This window comes from Pleurodeles waltl, chromosome 1_2 (assembly GCF_031143425.1).
Source record: "Pleurodeles waltl isolate 20211129_DDA chromosome 1_2, aPleWal1.hap1.20221129, whole genome shotgun sequence".
Lineage (NCBI taxonomy): Eukaryota > Metazoa > Chordata > Amphibia > Caudata > Salamandridae > Pleurodeles > Pleurodeles waltl.
This window is the reverse complement of record NC_090437.1, coordinates 1,337,396,633-1,337,416,692: the sequence shown is the minus strand read 5'-3', so window position 1 is coordinate 1,337,416,692 and position 20,060 is coordinate 1,337,396,633. Positions and strand designations below refer to the sequence as shown.

The 20,060-nt window shown below is 48.9% G+C and overlaps 1 protein-coding gene across 1 annotated transcript in view; it reads left to right on the top strand.

Moving 5' to 3' along the window:
• The window catches only part of LOC138257190 (probable E3 ubiquitin-protein ligase HERC1), an 805,868-nt gene that overhangs the window by 184,012 nt on the left and 601,796 nt on the right, over window positions 1–20,060 (top strand). Inside the window, exons 10-13 of the mRNA XM_069205891.1 lie at window positions 1,223–1,394; window positions 5,544–5,678; window positions 14,114–14,279; window positions 18,455–18,580. Coding sequence (XP_069061992.1) covers window positions 1,223–1,394; window positions 5,544–5,678; window positions 14,114–14,279; window positions 18,455–18,580 — 599 coding nt within the window. The remainder of the gene's footprint in view (window positions 1–1,222; window positions 1,395–5,543; window positions 5,679–14,113; window positions 14,280–18,454; window positions 18,581–20,060) is intronic.

The following is a 20,060-nucleotide window of genomic DNA, read 5'->3' as shown; positions in this document are numbered from 1 at the left end:
GGACTGCTTTTCTGACAAGGACTGCTGCCTCGCTGTTGCCCTGCTGCCTTGCTGCTCCCTGGCTGTGCTGAGAAGTGCTCTCCAAGGGCTTGGATTGAGCTTGCCTTCTGTTCCCTGAAGTCTCAGGACCAAAAAGACTTCACTCCTGCAACTGGACACCTTGTGCGGCGAAAATTCGACGCACAACCTGCTAAGAACGATGCACAGTCTGTCCCGCGGTGAGAAATTTACCGCACGCTGAACCGTAACGACACTGCGCAAATTCGCAAGAAGATCGACGCAGCGCCTGCGTTGCGACCGGAACTTCGATGCACGGCCTACCGGATCGACGCACAGTCGACCCGGGATGACGCAGCCTGACTTCCAGAGAGGAATCGACGCAGTGCCTGCAGTGCCGGAGAAATTTCCACGCAACGCCCACTGGATCAACACAGTGCTTGTGACTTCACTCCTCAAGCCCAGGATTCCACGCACAGACCCCGGGTAGCCAGAAAACCCCGCAACCCGAAGAGGAACCAAGTCTGCGTGCCGGAAATCGGTGCAAAGCCTTCCCGTGCATGAAAAATAACAACGCAAGTCGGTGTGCGAAGGGGCGAAACCAACACGCACCTCCCCGTTTTCCACGCATCGCCTCCTCTGCGGTCCCTTGCGGACATTTTGAATGCGAACCAGGTACTTTGTGCTTGCAAGAGACCTTTGTTGTTTTTTTAGAGACATTTAGGTATTTTGAAAAGACTTAAGACACTTATATCACTTTTACAGTGATATCTCAACATCTACTAATTGCATTGTAATCGTTTTTGACCTGCATCAGATAAATACTATATATTTTTCTAAACACTGTGTAGTGTATTTTTGTGGTGCTATATGGTGTTATTGTTTGATTTATTGCCCTAAATACTTTACACATTGCCTTCTAAGTTAAGCCTGACTGCTCAGTGCCAAGCTACCAGAGGGTGGGTACAGGATAATTTGGATTGTGTGCGACTTACCCTGACTAGAGTGAGGGTCCTTGCTTGGACAGGGGGTAACCTGACTGCCAACCAAAGACCCAATTTCTAACAAACACCCATCATTGAAAAGGTGGAAGTAGCAGCCAATGTCTTGTTGGTCGGTGCTTCGCTCACTGTTCTCCCTCACTGTTTCTCATCCCTCTGTCACCACACAGCACCACATGTCTACTCAGCCATCTCTCAGGGTCCTGCTTCTTCTTTGCCCTTAGGTCATGAAGTGTACGCCTGGGGTAACAACGCCATGGGCCAGTGTGGACAGGGCCACACCTCGACGCCCATCACCAGGCCACGGAGAGTCCTCGGGCTGGAGAACCGGCCCATCCAGCAGATTACAGCAGGAACATCACACAGCCTGGCGTGGACCGCACCTCCGATGGACAGGTAAGCTCCAGGCTCTCAAACAAAGATGTGTAAGCCATAGAATCACTAAAACAAGAGAGGCAGGCTCCACTGGTCAGCTTGTAATTAACTCTTTACAACCAAGTGCAAGAGTAATGTCCTGCCACATAGAAGTCCACAGCCCTTTGCAAATAATCTTACAGCACTAATTGCTGGTTGCCGTCTGGTGATCAATGCTGCAGCTTCTGCTCCTGTCTCTGGCTGTGAACTCCGCAAATGAGGTGTGACACAGACACATTACAGGGCATCTTCCGATGGTGTCCTAGCAGGTATATGCAACAAGATGCTGGTGTATGCTTCTGACAGTGCATGCATATTGTGTCCTAGCAAGCATAAGTAACACTGTGCTGATGTAAGCTTCTTCATATGGTGTCCTAGCAGGTATATGCAATACGAGGCTGGTGTATGTTCCTTCTGACAGTGCATGCAAATTGTATCCTAGTGAGTATGAGTAACACTGTGCTGGTGTAAGCTTCTTCCGATGGTGTCCTAGCAGGTATGTGCAACACAATGCTGGTGTATGTTTCTTCTGACAGTGCATGCATATAGGCCCGTATTTATACTTTTTTTGCGCCGCATTTGCGTCGTTTTTTGACGCAAAAACGGCGCAAACTTGCAAAATACCATTGTATTTTGTAGGATTGCGCCGTTTTGCGTCAAAAAGCGGCGCAAATGCGGCGCTAAAAAAAGTATAAATACGGGCCATAGTATCCTAGCAAACATAAGTAACACTGTGCTGATGTAAGCTTCTTCATTTGGTATCCTAGCAGGTAAATGCAAAAAGATGCTGGTGTATGCTTCTTCTGACAGTGCATGAATATAGTATCCTAGCGAGCATGAGTAACACTGTGCTGGTGTAAGCTTCTTCCGATGGTGTCCTAGCAAGTATATGCAACACAATGCTGGTGTATGCTTCTTCTGACAGTGCATAAATATAGTATCCTAGCGAGCATGAGTAACACTGTGCTGGTGTGAGCTTCTTCCGATGGTGTCCTAGCAGGTATATGCAACAAGATGTTGGTGTATGCTTCTTCTGACAGTGAATGCATAAAGTATCCTAGCGAGCATGAGTAACACTGTGCTGGTGTAAGCTTCTTCCGATGGTGTCCTAGAAGGTATATGCAACAAGATGCTGGTGTATGCTTCTTCTGACAGTGCATGCATATAGTATCCTAGCGAGCATGAGTAACACTGTGCTGGTGTAAGCTTCCTCTGATGGTGTCCTAGCAGGTATTTTCAACAAGATGATGGTGTATGCTTCTTCTGACAGTGCATGCATATAGTATCCTAGCGAGCATGAGTAACACTGTGCTGGTGTAAGCTTCTTCCGATGGTGTCCTAGCAGGTATATGCAACACAATGCTGGTGTATGCTTCTTCTAACAGTGCATAAATATAGTATCCTAGCGAGCATGAGTAACACTGTGCTGGTGTAAGCTTCTTCCGATGGTGTCCTAGCAGGTATATGCAACAAGATGTTGGTGTATGCTTCTTCTGACAGTGCATGCATATAGTATCCTAGCGAGCATGAGTAACACTGTGCTGGTGTAAGCTTATTCCGATGGTGTCCTAGCAGGTATTTGCAACAAGATGCTGGTGTATGCTTCTTCTGACAGTGCATGCATATAGTATCCTAGCGAGCATGAGTAACACTGTGCTGGTGTAAGCTTCTTCCGATGGTGTCCTAGCAGGTATTTGCAACAGGATGCTGGTGTATGCTTCTTCTGACAGTGCATGCATATAGAATCCTAGCGAGCATGAGTAACACTGTGCTGGTGTAAGCTTCTTCCGATGGTGTTCTAGCAGGTATTTGCAACAAGATGTTGGTGTATGCTTCTTCTGACAGTGCATGCATACAGTATCCTAGCAAGCATGAGTAACACTGTGCTGGTGTAAGTTTTTTCGGATGGTGTCCTAGCAGGTATTTTCAACAAGATGATGGTGTATGCTTCTTCTGACAGTGCATGCATATAGTATCCTAGCGAGCATGAGTAACACTGTGCTGGTGTAAGCTTCTTCTGATGGTGTCCTAGCAGGTATATGCAACACAATGCTGGTGTATGCTTCTTTTAACAGTGCATAAATATAGTATCCTAGCGAGCATGAGTAACACTGTGCTGGTGTAAGCTTCTTCCGATGGTGTCCTAGCAGGTATATGCAACAAGATGTTGGTGTATGCTTCTTCTGACAGTGCATGCATATAGTATCCTAGCGAGCATGAGTAACACTGTGCTGGTGTAAGCTTCTTCCGATGGTGTCCTAGAAGGTATTTGCAACAGGATGCTGGTGTATGCTTCTTCTGACAGTGCATGCATATAGTATCCTAGCGAGCATGAGTAACACTGTGCTGGTGTAAGTTTTTTCGGATGGTGTCCTAGCAGGTATTTTCAACAAGATGATGGTGTATGCTTCTTCTGACAGTGCATGCATATAGTATCCTAGCGAGCATGAGTAACACTGTGCTGGTGTAAGTTTTTTCGGATGGTGTCCTAGCAGGTATTTTCAACAAGATGATGGTGTATGCTTCTTCTGACAGTGCATGCATATAGTATCCTAGCGAGCATGAGTAACACTGTGCTGGTGTAAGCTTCTTCCGATGGTGTCCTAGCAGGTATATGCAACACAATGCTGGTGTATGCTTCTTCTAACAGTGCATAAATATAGTATCCTAGCGAGCATGAGTAACACTGTGCTGGTGTAAGCTTCTTCCGATGGTGTCCTAGAAGGTATTTGCAACAGGATGCTGGTGTATGCTTCTTCTGACAGTGCATGCATATAGTATCCTAGCGAGCATGAGTAACACTGTGCTGGTGTAAGCTTCTTCCGATGGTGTCCTAGCAGGTATTTGCAACAAGATGTTGGTGTATGCTTCTTCTGACAGTGCATGCATATAGTATCCTAGCGAGCATGAGTAACACTGTGCTGGTGTAAGTTTTTTCGGATGGTGTCATAGCAGGTATATGCAACATGATGCGGGTGTATGCTTCTTCTTACAGTGCATGTATTTAATATCCTAGTGAGCATGAGTAACATTGTTTTGGTGATAGCTTCTTCTGATGGTGTCCTAGCAGCATTACACAACACAATGCTGGTGTATGCTTTTTCCTTTAGTGCAAGCCAATAGTCTAGCAGGCATGAATAACACTGTGCTGGTATATGATCTTCCAGTAGTGCATGCAGATGTTGTCATAGCTGGCACGAGTTACATTGTGCTGACGTCAGCTTCTTCAGTGGTGTTCTAGCAAGCATGAATGACACTGTGCTGATATATGCATCTTCCAGTAGTTTATGCAGAAGGTGTCCTAGTTGGCACGAGTTACATTGTGCTGACGTCAGCTTCTTCAGTGGTGTTCTAGCAAGCACAATGCATCTTCCAGTAGTGCATGCAGATGGTGTCCTAGCTGGCATGAGTTACATTGTGCTGATGTCAGCGTATTCTATGGTGTTCTAGCAAGCACGAATAACACTGTGCTGATATATGCATCTTCCAGTAGTGCAGGCAGATGGTGACCTAGCTGGGATGAGTTACATTGTGCTGATGTCAGCTTCTTCGATGGTGTTCTAGCAAGCACGAATAACACTGTGCTGATATATGCATCTTCCAGTAGTGCAGGCAGATGGTGTCCTAGCTGGCATGAGTTACATTGTGCTGATGTCAGCGTCTTCGATGGTGTTCTAGCAAGCATGAATAACACTGTGCTGATATATGCATCTTCCAATAGTGCATGCAGTTTGTGTCCTAGCTGGCACGAGTTACATTGTGCTGACGGCAGCTTCTTCAGTGGTGTTCTAGCAAGCATGAATAACACTGTGCTGATATATGCATCTTCCAATAGTGCATGCAGATGGTGTCCTAGCTGGCATGAGTTACATTGTGCTGATGTCAGCGTCTTCGATGGTGTTCTAGCAAGCACAAATACCACTGTGCTGATATATGCATCTTCCAATAGTGCATGCAGTTGGTGTCCTAGCTGGCATGAGTTACATTGTGCTGATGTCAGCGTCTTCAATGGTGTTCTAGCAAGCACAAATACCACTGTGCTGATATATGCATCTTCCAATAGTGCAGGCAGATGGTGTCCAGCAGGCATGAGTAACGCTGTAATTGTGTATGCTTCTTCCCAACGCACAGGGAGATGGTATCCTGGCACAGACCATACTGTTTAGACCTCAGTGAAAACACATTTACCTTCCTCCGAACATTCCTGGAAAGATTCTCCAACTCAGTGGACAAACCACCCTCATTGACACCCTTCAAGTCTGACAGGTAAGTACCGTAAGTGTTTGCTTAACAGCATCCTGGGTGCTGCCTGTTTAGGTAATTGCCAGTTCCCCAAGACCACTTCCTTTTCAGGTAGGAAGGCATGAAGCCATTATAGGCCGGAGTCCCACTTGCGCCAAGACATGTACAATGTCATGAATGCATGAATAACACTGCATAATGTTGGGGGCCGGCTCTCAGAACATTGCCCCTTTAACAAGGATGGTGGGAGGAGGGGAGTTAAATACCTCATCAGAATCCATACCGCCATGAGCCACATTCATTGTGCAAGCAAGTCCTTCATTTAGAAATCTATATCCCATTTAAAATTCTCTGCTGTGCGGCAAATTAACTCATCGCTACATGTTAAATGGTGCACCTTTGGTGGCTGCCTATGGCTTGTCCTCACCATAACCCCTGAAAATAAGCTCTATGCTTGAACATATCATCCCCAGGAAACATGCTACAGTCCTTCCCTAAGGCAGGGGTGCCCAACCTGATCAGGAGGACACAGATTGTACTAGAGCACAATGTAATGCAGAACTTTTTACAGGTGCTTGCCTTCAGGAAGGCTGTCCTTAGTGAGGCCCTGTAGCAGTGCTGTAGAAGTAGCCTTTGCATCTTTTATTGCTTTTTTGAAACATCACTTAACAGTAAAATACTGACCAAATTTCAATGATTTAATATCCTTCCATTTAAGCAATTCAATTTGCACTATGGTCAGTAGGGTACACCATGACCAAGAGCTCCCGCCATAAAAAATTAGCCATGCCGCACCCCTTTGATGTTTACCTCCAATTGCCCAACCCAGGTAGGGCAGATTGCCCACTAGGTGCCTGGGAAAATAAATGGACAAAAAAATGGGCAGAGTGGCCCATCTAGTTTTGGGTTTGTGCAATCTACCCAGAATGGACGCAACCGCCTTTGTTATGTTGACTTATGCTTATTTGTATGGTATGCATATTACCCAGGAGGGTGCTTATAGAACGAGATGTAAAGCCTTTGCCCTGCAAGAGCAATGTTTTCAATTTCTTGCTGACCTCAAAGATGGAGCTGGTGACTCAGATTTGGTAGGTGAGGTCACTTCAAGCTTTGGGGCCAGGTAGGGAAAGGTACGGCGCCCAGCTCTAACTTGGCGGATGTCAAGGACTTGGGCAAGGATACAGCCGACTGAGCAAAGGTGTCTGCTCAGTGTGTGGATCTGGATGCAGCTATTGAGCTATGCTGGCCATTGACTGTGTAGTGCTTTGTACATATCTGAGTAGTCTGAAGAGTGTGCTTTGGTGGATAAGAAGCCAGTGAAGGTCCTTGAGGTGTTTGGATATGTGCGTGCAGAGTAGTAGTTTGAGAGTGAGTCTAGCTGATGCATTCTTGATGACATAGAGCCTCTTGGTGAGTTGAGCGCTAATGCCAACATAGAGGGAGTAGCCGTAGCCCACTCTCCGTAGCCCACTCTGTTGGGAATAAGGGCTTAAGTGACAGATGTTCGGGGGTTCAGGCTGTCTTGAGGATCTTGAGGGTGTATAAGTAGGTGGATGCCGCCTTATTGACTTGGTTGGAGATCAAAGGTTGTTTGTTGTTTTTAAACCCCAAGTTTCTACACGAGTTGGGCAAGCTAGGTGTAGGTCTTAGCTCTGAGGGCCACCAGGCTGAGGACCAGAGAGAGAAGCCTTTTCTGAGTATACCACTTTGTCTTGTCGATTTTGAGTTTTAGGCAGTTGTTATTCATCCAGTTTGCTTGAGTGTTCGAGGTGTCCTCTCAGAAGGAAAGGGTGAGCTGGGTTTCGTTGGAATAAGGGATGATGCTGAGCCCATGAAGGTGGATGATGCTGGCAAGTGGGGTCATGTAGATGTTGAAAAGCACGGGGCTAAGCGAGAAGCCTTGAGGATGCCACAGATCAGGTTGTAGGAGGTGGATGAGTATGGGGCTAATCTGACTGTTTTGGTGCATCCTGAGAGGAAGAAGCTGATCTATCGGAGTGCTCATCCATGTATCAAGCCTAATGGATGCGTTGGATGAGGATGGGGATGGGAGATGGTGTCAAATGCATCCAAGTGGTTGAGTAGGATGAGTACTGCTGTGTCCCCCTAGACATAAGTAAAGACATAGGCAAAAAACAGAAGGGGTGGGGTCTGCTTACTCAGGCATTAAGCTGTGCTCCCACCCCAGAATGAGTGCAATAGTCTTTTTGCCCCCCAGAGAGGGTTGGGGGAGTTTATCTTCAATCTATCCCCAGGCAGAATGCCCACCACACAAAAGGAAAAAAAGTTAAAAAACAGGAAGGCTGGGGGTAGCACATTCAGATGTTAGGGGTGCTCCCATCCAAGAACAGGAGCAACAAGGGAGTTAAGGATGTACCTGTTCTGGGCGAGGGGCAGATAACCTACTAGAGACCAGAGGAAAAAAGGTCTTTGTAGGAAAGTGCACTCTTTTTGCCAGGATTACCCCCATTTTCTGCCTGATGTCAGTGTGCTTGACTGTGTTCACTGGGATCCTGCTAACCAGGACCCCAGTGATTATGCTCTCTCTCTCCCTTAAACTATGGTTGTTGCATACTGTTAACTCAGTATTTCACCCAAAATTGGCATACTGCTGCCCCCTTATAAGTCCCTAGTATATGGTACCTGAGGTACCCAGGGCATTGGGGTCCCAGGGGATCCCTATGGGCTGCAGCATTTCTTTTGCCACCCATAGGGGGCCCATGCAAAGACTTCTGCAGGACTGCCATTGCAGCCTGTGTTAAAAGGTGCATGCACCCTTTCACTGCCAGTTACACTGCACCAGGTTACTTATAAGTCACCCCTATAGCAGGCCCTCCACCCCTGAGGGAAGGGTGCAGACTGTGCCCCCACAAACTCCAGGACCATTTTCCCAGACTTCGTGAGTGTGGGGGACACCATTTTATGCCATTTTACGTGTGTACTGAGCATAGGTCACTACCTATGTCCAGCTACATAATGGTAACTCCGAACATAGGCATATTTGGTATCAAAAATGTTAGAATCATACCCCAAGGCTTTTGCAAGCATTGGTTGTGTGATTCCATGCACTCTGGGGGTTCAGCAGTGGACCCCCAGTAGTGCAATTCCAGCCTTCTGAGGTTTTCTAGGCAGCATAGCTGCTGTCACCTCACAGACAGGTTTCTGCCCTCCTGTTGCTTGAGCAGCTCAAGCCCAGGAAGGCAGAACAGAGGATTTCCCTTGGGAGAGGGGTGTTACACCCTCTCCCTTTGGAAATAGGTTTTACAAGCTTGGCAGGGGTAGCCTCCCCAAGCCACTGGAAATGCTTTGAAGGGTGTATTTGGTGCCCTCCTTGCAGAATCCAGTCTACACCGGTTCAGGGACCGCCAGTCCCTGCTCTGGCATGAAACTGGATAAAGGAAAGGGGAGTGATCACTCCCCTGTCCATCACCACCACAGGGGTGGTGCTCAGAGCTCCTCCAGAGGGTCCCTGGGTTTTGCCATCTTGGATTCCAAGCTGGCAGGGAACTCTGGGAGCATCTGAGTGGCCAGTGCCAGCAGGTGATATCAGAGCCCTCCCCTGATAGGTGCTTACCGATTTAGCGGACCAATCCCCCTTTCAGGGCTACGTAGGGTCTCTCCTCTGGGTGTTTCCTCAGATTCGGATTGCAAGACTCCAGCAGTAATTCTTTGCATCCTTTACTTCAACTTCTCACCAAAGAAACTGCATCTGGACCCTCCAGGAACTCTACAAACTGCAACAAAGAAGCAAAGACGACTTCTGCAACATTGTATCTTCAGCTCCTGCCAGCAACTGCAACTGTTTCCAGGTCGTACATTCTCTGAGGACAGCCCGTCTTCAGCCTGTACCAGAAGCACAAAGGAATCTCCCTTGGAGTAAAGGAGTCACTCCCCTGCTTCAGCAGGCACCTCTCTGCAATGACGACTGGCGGCGTGGGTCCCCTCTCCTGACGAGCTGCATGGATCCTGTCTCACGGGTAGTGGCCTGAACTGGTCCAGACGGTCCTGACGTCCTACTGTCCAACTTTGGTGGAGGTAAGCGTATGCCTTGCCACGCAACACATTACCCCTGTGCACCACATGTTTTGCAGTTGCCCAGGCTTGTTAGCATCCTTCCACAAAGTTCTTCAGGCACCATGCAGCTCCGGCCCCAGCACTCTATCCTGCAATGCACAACTTCCTGCGTGGTTCTCCGGCGGTGTGGGATCCCTTTGTGTTCTGCTACGTTGGCCTCCAATTGCACGTTCTTTGTCCCCGTGCTGTTGGACTCCTGTGCGCGCTGCCTGGCCTTCTGCAGGCTCTCTGAGTTGCTGACAGCCACCTCTGACTCCCCCTCCTGGGTAGAGTCCACCAGGTCCCTCCTGGTCCTGGGCAGTGCCATTTTCTGCCAACCGCGAGCTTTGCGTGTGCCAAGGCTTGTTGGCGGAATCCAGCATCGCAAACCAGACTGCAATCTTCCATCTTGCGTGGGACATCACCTGCACCAACCAGGAACCCGCGTCCGGCTTCTTGGGTGCAGGATTGACTGTTGTTCTTCACCGGTGGTTCTTCTTTTGCACCTTCTTCTGGGTTAGCAGGGGCTCCTGTCCTTCCTGGACTCTTCTGTGCTTCTTGGACTTGGTCCCTTTCTTCCACATGTCTTCAGGTCCAGGGAATCCACTGTTGGTGTTTTGCAGTCTCTTCTGGTTCTTGCATTATCTTCGTTCTCATCTTCTTGGGTGTTCTAGAAAAGTTACTGTGATTTACTCCTGCTTTCCTGGGCTCTGGGGTGGGTTTTATTACTTACCTTTGGTGTTTTCTAATACTCCCAGCGCCCCTCTACACACTACACTTGCCTAGGTGGGAAACCAGCGTTCTCATTCCACTTTCTTAGTATATGGTTCGTGTTCCCCCAGGCCCATTGCAATCTATTGTGATTTTCAGTATTTGCACTGTTTTCTAACTGTTTTTACAGCTATTTCTGCATTCTAGTGTGTATACTGTGTATAGTGCCTCCTAAGGGAGTATAGTCTCTATGGTATTTTTGACATTTGTGTCACCAAAACAAAGTACCTTTATTTTTGTAACACAGAGTATTTTCTTTCATGTGTGTGAGTACTGTGTGACTACAGTGGTATTGCATGGGCTTTGCATGTCTCCTAGTTAGGCCTTGGCTGCTCAGCTACAGCTACCCCTAGAAAGCCTGGCTTCTAGACACTGCCTACGTTTCACTAATAAGGAATAACTGGACCTGGTATAAGGTGTAAGTACCTTAGGCACCCACTAGAAACCAGGCCAGCTTCCTACAGTATAAGAAAAATGAAGGAGCAGGGGTGCCCCACCCAGGCATCAGGCTGTGCACCCCGGCCCAGAACAGTGGCAGCATTCTTTCTGCCCACCCTGGGGGGAGGATAGGAGATGGTTACGCCCAATTTGGCCCTCCATGGAGCAGAAAGCCTGCTAGACACCAGGGACGAAAAGGCCAAAAACAAAATGATTAGGCCGGCCATGCATGGAGCCATGCCTCCCACCCCCAAGCGAAACAGACTTTCTGCCTCCCCAGGGTTGGTAAATTTACCTCTAATCTGCCCTTTGGGAGGGCTGAAAGCCCACTAGACACTAAGGGAAAAAAGTTTGTTTTTAAATGGAAGAGGTCAGAGCAGCCCTTGCAGGCATCAGGAAATGCCCCCACCCCAGAACGGATGCAAATATCTATCTTCTCCCCCTGAGGATGGAATGAAGAGTTTACCCCCAAATTGTCCCGTGGTGGGGTGGAAAACCAACCATAAACTAGGGAAAAAAGTAGCCCTCGCAAGCATCCGTACATGCCCACACCATAGGATAGGCGCCACAGTCTTTCTGCCCACCCTGGATTCAGATTTGATGAGTTTACCCCGGTCTGCCCTCGGGGAGCAAAGAGACCACTAGACACCAGGGGAAAAAAAGTTTTAAAAAAGGGAGGGATGGCCCACCGAGCAATGAGGCAGGTCCCACACCCCAGAACAGTTGCATCAATCTGGACTGGGCAATGCCTGGACAGCCTACCCAGGCATTATGCCATGCCACCGCCCAGAATAGGCACAACAATTTTTCTGCTCCCCTCTGGCGTATTGTGGATGTTTGCCCCCTATCTGCCCGGTTGTATGTGATTTCAAAGAAAAATAATTTCCTGGAATCCCATCACTGAGCAACTATTTCACCTAGACTGCTTAATGGAAATTTTTAGAATGAATTGCAAGTACCATTTCATAGAAACCAATTAATAAAATGTCTTTTTGTTCGAAATTGACTTTGGCTTGCTTACTTTTTAAGGTGTGGATGCAATAGTTTCAGGTCTTTCATAAACAGTTTTGTCAGAGGTATTTATTTTAGTGCCTTACTTTAAGGGACAATATTTCTTATTTATATCTCTTACATTGTGAAATAATTACTTCAGATGTTTTTAATTTGTTGACCCCTCACTACCTTTAAACACCACCCATCCCTGTCCGCTGAAAACCCCTCACCATGCCTAAACTGCGCCCATCCCTGACAGCCTTTCTACCAATCCCTAAGCTTTAAAAACCCCTGGCTATGTCTGAATTTCATCCATTCCTGACCCTAAAAAATCGCTCAGCACCCCTAAGCATTACCAATCCTTGAACCAAAAAACTCTTCACTAGTTCGAAACTCCACCCAAGTTTAATTAATGCAATTTTAGATTTTTCCTTAAAATTATCGTTCTTTTAAGATATTTGCTTTAATTTTCGATATATTTGTATATCCCTAAAATTGTGTTTCCTTAACATTGTTTATCCATGGTTTTGTTTCCTCTAATGTGGTTTTTCATTTTTCCATTAATTAACACATCATAGACACCAGGTCGTTTTTATTAGACAGAAAGGAGGTGAGGGGAACCCACCTTGGCATTGGGCCACCCCCGGCCCCAGAAGAGGCAACACAGTATTACTGCCCCACTGCTAGGTAAAGGTGAGTGGGGGAGCTTAAAGACTACTAGACGCCAGGGATTTCCGCACAGCAGAAAACACAAGTGATAAGGATGGCCCACCTCACCGTGAGATCAGTCCACGTCCACACTCCAAAAAGGGTCTACAGCCCTTCAACCCCCCGCGGAGCAAGGAAGGGAGTTGGCTCCGACTGGGATTTTGTCCCCAGTCTGCCCCCTCAAGGAGTAGAAATTCCACTAGGCAACAAGGATTTTATTTTGGGGCAAAAAGGGGTGACAGCAGCCCAGCCCGGCTTCTGGCCATTATTCTACCCCAAAAGTAGCAACATATCCTTTCTACCCCCCACCTTCACAGAGGCAGATAGGGGTTGCCCCCAATCTGCCCCCTGGGAGCAGTAAGCCCACTGGATGGCGGAATATTTTTTTGAAGAAATAATGGGGTAGGCCTATCCTGATATTTGTTTATTTTGGGGATACTTTATACAAATGGGCCGGTAGGGTTGGGTTAAATCCTAATTTCCTTACACTTGCCATGCTGAATAGCTGTGGTATTTAGGCGCAGGTTCAGATGGCAACCAGGGGAATCTACCAAACCACAGACATTTCTGAAAACACCTGGAGGTGTCTAGGGTGGTCTGTCCTGAAAACCTCAAACCTTATCTAAAAGCATCCACTTTTCTGGGTGGGAAAGTTGTGTCATCTACACAGAGCCACAATATTCCTGGTACTCAGCATTCTCACACTTGTACCAGAAACTCTGTACCCACTTGCGTGGCTTGGCCAAGCGCCTGCAACAGCGACAAGTGAAACCTGGAACCATAGGGAGACCATCCTGACGTGGCATGGTCCCTGGTTTGGTATACTCCTCTCATGGGGTCCAAGCTGGGCACCCCTCCAGTTGCAAATAATTCACAGTAAATATCTTTGAGGAGACACATCAGTCAGTCTTTTTTATAATTCTTATTTTTATTGCATGGAGTATTGTGTAGCATATGAGACGTCTGCTGTGTACTTTTCTAAAAATCGAAAAACATTTCTCTTTGAAAGCCACCTAAATCACTCATCCTCATTTGCTAAAACTGGGCAGAATTTGCTCTTAACCCCTTCCCTCTGAATTACCTCTGCTCTCTCTCTTTTCCTTGTTTTATTTCCAATGGTTTGAGTCACCCACTCGTTTACTTAGGCCTTTCACTTTTTTCCCCTCCTCCCCAAACTCTCTTCTCATCCTTGGTTCCTTCAAGAACCTTGACTCATCCTCACTTCTTGTGCTGCACCATCACCCCTTAAAGCCACATGACTCTGCTTTGATGTACTTAAGGAATTCAGCCGACGTGTGCTTCCGCAAGGGCCTGGCATGTGGCATGCGCAGTGGCATGATTCTGTCCGTGAAGCGCCATGAAGCGCATCTCTGTGCCTTGAACTATGCAGTGCCATCTCATTGCTCCACATCCATATACTCTGCCTCATCCCACACTGTGGCACTTTGACTACAGGTCCTACCGGCTCGCCTGACACCCCTGGCTTTGTTTTCCAGAGAACAGCAGCGGTTTGTCCTGCTGTGCTTGAAGCTGCTGTGCGCCCACCTGACCCTGGCTCACCTCATGGGCACCGGTGCGTCTCTCCTGGGCTCCCAGGCTGCCCCCCTCCGGGACCTTCTCTTCCGCATGATCGACAGTCCGGTGACCCCAGCCGTCCACCAGGTGAGTCAGAGGTCACTCTGGAGAAATAAGTTTTCAGTAAACTTTTCCACAGTCCTGTTTCTTGATTTTTTCAAATGAAGGGCATTCTCAGGCTCTCATTCAACCTGGTGAAGGCCTTTCATGACCAGAAAAGGTCCTCTCAGTATCTTCTCCAGGTCCCAGGGGTGCCTTGCTTCATTTTACCAGACTTCCTCCCACCCCTGTGTCTACAGGCAGTTTGTTTATTAAGGGTCTCTCTGAAACCACCCCCCTCATTCCCCTCCTCCTGTCCTTACTGCTCTTCCTGAACTGTATTACTATGTGTACCCCCATCCAGAGTCCCTGCCACATGCCCTAGCTCCTCGACCCTGCCTGTCCCATTGTGCCCTTCCTATGCACTACTGCCTCTATACCTTCGTCTTACTATACCCAGCCATACCCTTGTACCTCTACTACAGCCCACACCCTGGTATCGCTACCCTACCTGCGCCTCTACCGCTGCTAGGCACCAGGACCTCTATACACACCGATACTTTAGTATTACTATTCCCAGCCATACCCATGTACAGCCTCCACCTTGGTATCTCTGCTACTTCCTTTAGTCTAGTACCGCTACCCTACCTGCACTCTAGCGCATCTACCATTGCTAGGCACCAGGACCTCTATACACACTGATACTTTAGTATTACTATTCCCAGCCATAACCTTGTACCTCTATTAGAGCCTACACCTTGGTATCTCTCCTTAATCCTATAGTCTAGTACCACTACCCTACCTGCACTCTAGCGCCTCTACCGCTGCTAGGCACCAGGACCTCTATACACACCGATACCTTAGTGTTACTATCCCACCATCCTCTTTCCTCATCTCCCTCCTCCGATTCGAATGTCACTCTTGGATCACATCTCCCTTTCCCTCTTTGAATGTCAGTCTCCTCCCTTGTTTTGAATGTCACTCTTCCCCCCTGCTTTGAATGTCACTCTTGGATCACATCTCCCTACCCCACTTTAATTGTCACTCTCCTTCCTTGCTTTGAATGTCACTCTTCTCCCCCACTTCAAATGTCACTCTTGGATCACATCTCCCTTCCCCACCTTGAATGTCACTCTCCTCCATTGTTTTGAATGTCACTCTTCTCCCTTGCTTTGAATGTCACTCTCAGATCTCATCTCCCTTCCCCGCTTCGGATGTAACTCTCAAATCTCACCCCCCCCCCCTTTTTGAATGTCACTCTCAGATCTCATCTCCCTCCCCTGTATTTGGATGTCAGTCTTGGATCACATCTCCCTTGCCCTCTTTGAATGTCGCTCTACTCCCTTGTTCTGAATGTCACTCTTTTCCCCTGCTTTGAATGTCACTCTTGGATCACATCTCCCTCCCTGCTTTGGATGTCACTCTCCGATCACATCTCCCTCCACCACTTTGAATGTCACTCTCCTCCCTTGCTTTGAATGTCACTCTTTTCCCCTGCTTTGAATGTCACTCTTGGATCACATCTCCCTTCCCCTCTGTGAATTTCACTTTCCTTCCCTGCTTTGAATGTCACTCTTCTCCCCTGCTTTGAATGTCACTCTCCTCTGCTCTTTAAATGTCACTCTCAGAACTCATCTCCCCTCTGCTTTGAATGTCACTCTTGGATCACATCTCCCTCACCCGCTTTGGATGTCACTCTCGGATAAAATCTCCTTCTCCCTTTGAATGCCACTGTCCTCCCTTGCTTTGAATGTCACTCTTCCCCCCTCTGTGAATGTCACTCTTGGATCGCATCTCCTTCCCCTGCTTTGGAGGGCTGACCGCTCTCCCTGCTTTGAAGGTCTGGCCTCTCTCCCTGCTTTCGAGGTCTGATTTCTCTCCCTGCTCTGGAGGGCTGATCTCTCTCCCTGCTTTGGAGGTCTGATCTCTCTCCCTGCTCTGGAGGTCAGGCCTCTCTCCCTGCTCTGATGGTCTGACCTCTCTCCCTGCTTTGGAGGTCTGACCTCTCTCCCTGCTCTGGGGGTCTGACCTCTCTCCCTGCTCTGGAGGTCTGACCTGTCTCCCTGGTTTGGAGGTCTGACCTCTCTTCCTGCTTTGGAAGTCTGACCTCTCTCCCTGCTTTGAAGATTTGACCTCCCTCCCTGCTCTAAAAGTCTGACCTCCCTCCCTGCTCTGGAGCTCTGACCTCCCTGCCTCTCTCCCTGCTTTGAAGGTGTGACCTCTCTCCCTGCTTTGAAGGTGTGACCTCTCTCCCTGCCCTGGAGGTCTGACCTCTCTCCCTGCTGTGGAGGTCTGACCTCTTTTCCTGCTCTGGAGGTCTGATCTCTCTTCCTGCTCTAGAGGTCTGCTCTAGAGGTCTGACCTCTCTCCCTGATCTGGAGGTCTGACCTCTCTCCGTGGTTTGGAAGTCTGACCTCTCTCCCTGCTTTGAAGGTTCTGACCTCCCTTTCAGCTCTAGAGGTCTGACCTCTGTCCCTGCTTTGGAGGTCTAACCTCTCCCCCTGCTTTGGAGGTCTGACCTCTCTCTCTGCTCTCGAGGTCTGACCTCTCTCTCTGCCTCTCTCTCTGGAGTTCTGACCTCTCTCCCTTCTTTGGAGGTCTGACCTCTGTCCCTGCTCTGGAGGTATGACCTCTCTCCCTGCTCTGGAGGACTGACCTCTCTCCCTGCTCTGGAGGTCTGACGTCTCCCCCTGCTCTGGAGAACTGACCTCTCTCTCTGCTTTGAATGTCTGACCTATCCCCCTACCTCTCTCTCTGCTCTGGAGGTCTGACCTCTTTTCCTGCTTTGAAGGCCTGACCTCTCTCCCTGCTCTGGAGGTCTGATATCTCTCCCTGCTCTGGAGGCCTGACCTCTTGCCATCCTCTGGAGGTCTGACCTCTCTCCCTTCTCTGGAGGACTGACCTCTCTCCATGCTCTGGAGGTCTGACCTCTCTCTGCTCTGGAGGCCTGACCTCTCTCTGCTCTGGAGGACTGACCTCTCTCCATGCTCTAGAGGACTGACATCTCTCTGCTTTGGAGGTCTGACATCTCTCCCTGCTTTGTAGGTCTGACCTGTCTCTCTGCTCTGGAGGTCTGACATCTCCCTGCTTTGAAGGCCTGACCTCTCTCCCTGCTATGAAGTTCTGATCTCTCTCCCTGCTCCTGAGGTCTGACCTCTCTCCCTTGTTTGAAGGTCTGACCTCTCTCCCTGCTCTGGAGGTCTTATCTCTCTCTCTCTGCTCTGGAGGTCTGACCTCTCTCCCTGCTTTGAAGGCCTGACCTCTCTCCATGCTCTGGAGGTCTGACCTCTCTCCCCGCTCTTGAGGTCTGATCTCTCTCCCTGCTCTGGAGGACTGACCTCTCTCCATGCTCTGGAGGTCTGACCTCTCTCCCTGCTTTGAAGGTCTGACCTCTCTCCCTGCCTCTCTCTCTGCTCTGGAGGTCTGACTTCTCTATCTGCTTTGAGGGTCTGACCTCTCTCCCTGCTCTGGAGGTCTGATCTCTCTCCCGGCTCTGGAGGTCTGACCTCTCTCCCTGCTCTGGAGGTCTGATCTCTCTCCCTGCTCTGGAGGACTGACCTCTCTCCATGCTCTGGATGTCTGACCTCTCTCCATGCTCTGGAGGTCTGACCTCTCACTGCTCTGGAGGAATGACCTCTCTCCATGCTCTGGAGGACTGACCTCTCTCTGCTCTGGAGGTCTGACCTCTCTCCATGCTCTGGAGGACTGACCTCTCTCTGCTCTGGAGGTCTGACCCCTCTCTCTGCTCTGGAGGTCTGGCCTCTCTCCATGCTCTGGAGGTATTACCTCTCTCCCTGCTCTGGAGGACTGACCTCTCTTCATGCTCTTGAGGTCTGACGTCTCTCTCAGCTTTGAAGGTCTGACCTCTCTCCCTGCTCTGGAGGTCTGATCTCTCTCTCTGCTCTGGAGCTCTGACCTCTCTCCCTGCTTTAAAGGTCTGACCTCTCTCCCTGCCTCCCTCTCTGCTCTGGAGATCTGACCTCTCTCCCTTCTTTGAAGGTCTGATCTCTGTCCCTGCTCTGGAGGTCTGACCTCTGTCCCTGCTCTGGAGCTCTGACCTCGCTCCCTGCTTTAAAGGTCTGACCTCTCTCCCTGCCTCTTACTCTGCTCTGGAGATCTGACCTCTCTCTCTTCTTTGAAGGTATGACCTCTGTCCATGCTCTGGAGATCTGACCTCTCTCCCTTCTTTGAAGGTCTGACCTCTCTCCCTGCTTCCCTTTCAGGCTGTGAAAGAGACACTATCCATCGGTGGTTCCCTGCTTCTGCCTCCACTCATGGAGCGCATAGATCTGATACACTCACTGCTGCCCAAGGAAACCCAGGACTGGGACAGTCTCTCAGAAGGACAGGTAATATCCAAGCTGAACCTTTGGGTGCAGGGCGAAGGGTGTCTTCTGAAGGTTCTAGTGAACCCACAGATGCAGTGACAGAAGTGGGGGGGCTCCCCAGGTGCTGTTAGACAACCTGTCTGCTCGCTCAGCACCCTGGAATGGAGAAGAAAAGGACACGTTCTGTCCGAAAGTATGTTGGGGAGTCTAACTTTACAATGCGCCGGTATGTATGGAGCTCGACAGGACCCAATTTTGAAAGCTGCTTGCAAGCACCACCAAACCAGTGGATTACCCCTTTCTGATGACAGGCAGTTAGCACGAATCACGTGTCCAAAGATATCCTGTACTTGCTGCGTCAACACTAGGTGGTAAACACTTGACTGGCGGTGAATATGAACATTATTCAGGACTGCATCTACCAGAATGCATTGGGAGGACTGGTGTGGGCAGGCAGGCAAGTCTCTCTCCTCCCCGCTGTTTAAATGTCCTGAAGGATAAAGACGAGGACAAGGGTACTTACAGAGAGCACTAACACTGTACAGTCTTTACAAAACATGACCTTCCCTCTCAGGCACATCCATAGAGACCCCTCTTGAGCAACCTCAGCACCTCGCCCCCAGCAGCTCAACAGCACCAGTCTACAGAACAGGGCAGCTGATGCCTGTCTCCAACCTTCAGCAGCTCACAGTGGCACACAGGGCCTCCTCTGTGCAACCAGTGACCTCATGCATTGGTCCACAGGGCTTTGAAATTGAATCTTATTGAGGTGTCACAACTGCAAGTTCTGAAATCCTGCATACCTGAGGGTTAAAACGAATATCTTTTCTTAGGTTTGGCAGATGACACCTTTAGCAAATGCCAAAACTGACGTCATAATAAAAAAAAAAAACATTTAAAAGATCATCCAGAGATGGCCTGTGGGTCATCCTGTTTGTTGATGACCCTCTTTAGATCACTCAGCACTTGCTTGGCCACCAGTTCTGCTGGTCTGCCTAGGTACTGGTTCTGTTGATGTACAAGGCAGCACATAATTGTCCTCATATACACTTCCTGTGCTCCTGCACAAGAATAATCAGTTCTTGCTTCCTCTGAATGCCACCCAAAGCAATCTGTGCCAATGTGCAGGAGCTCACTGAGCAGCAATAGTGTCATCCTGTGTGCACTAGCAGCAGCGGCAGTAGAGCTGGCGCAACGCTGCCTGATGTACCGCATGCGCCATCTTCCTACATCACTGCTCCCAGGATTGCTGGCACCATGGTAGTACAATGCCCATAAACATGCCACAGATGCCAAAGGGACACATAGATCTCCCAGGAGTGCCCTTTCACATTGCAGCCAAAACAGAAGTAGAGCTGAGTCAAGAACCCCTTGGACAACGCGCCCAGGGCACTCACTTAGAATCTATACTAATGTACACGAAACTATATCAATGGATCCTTCAAAAATACTCACTCATTTAACTCTTGAAGCACTGACCGAGAAGTTAATGTAATACAAC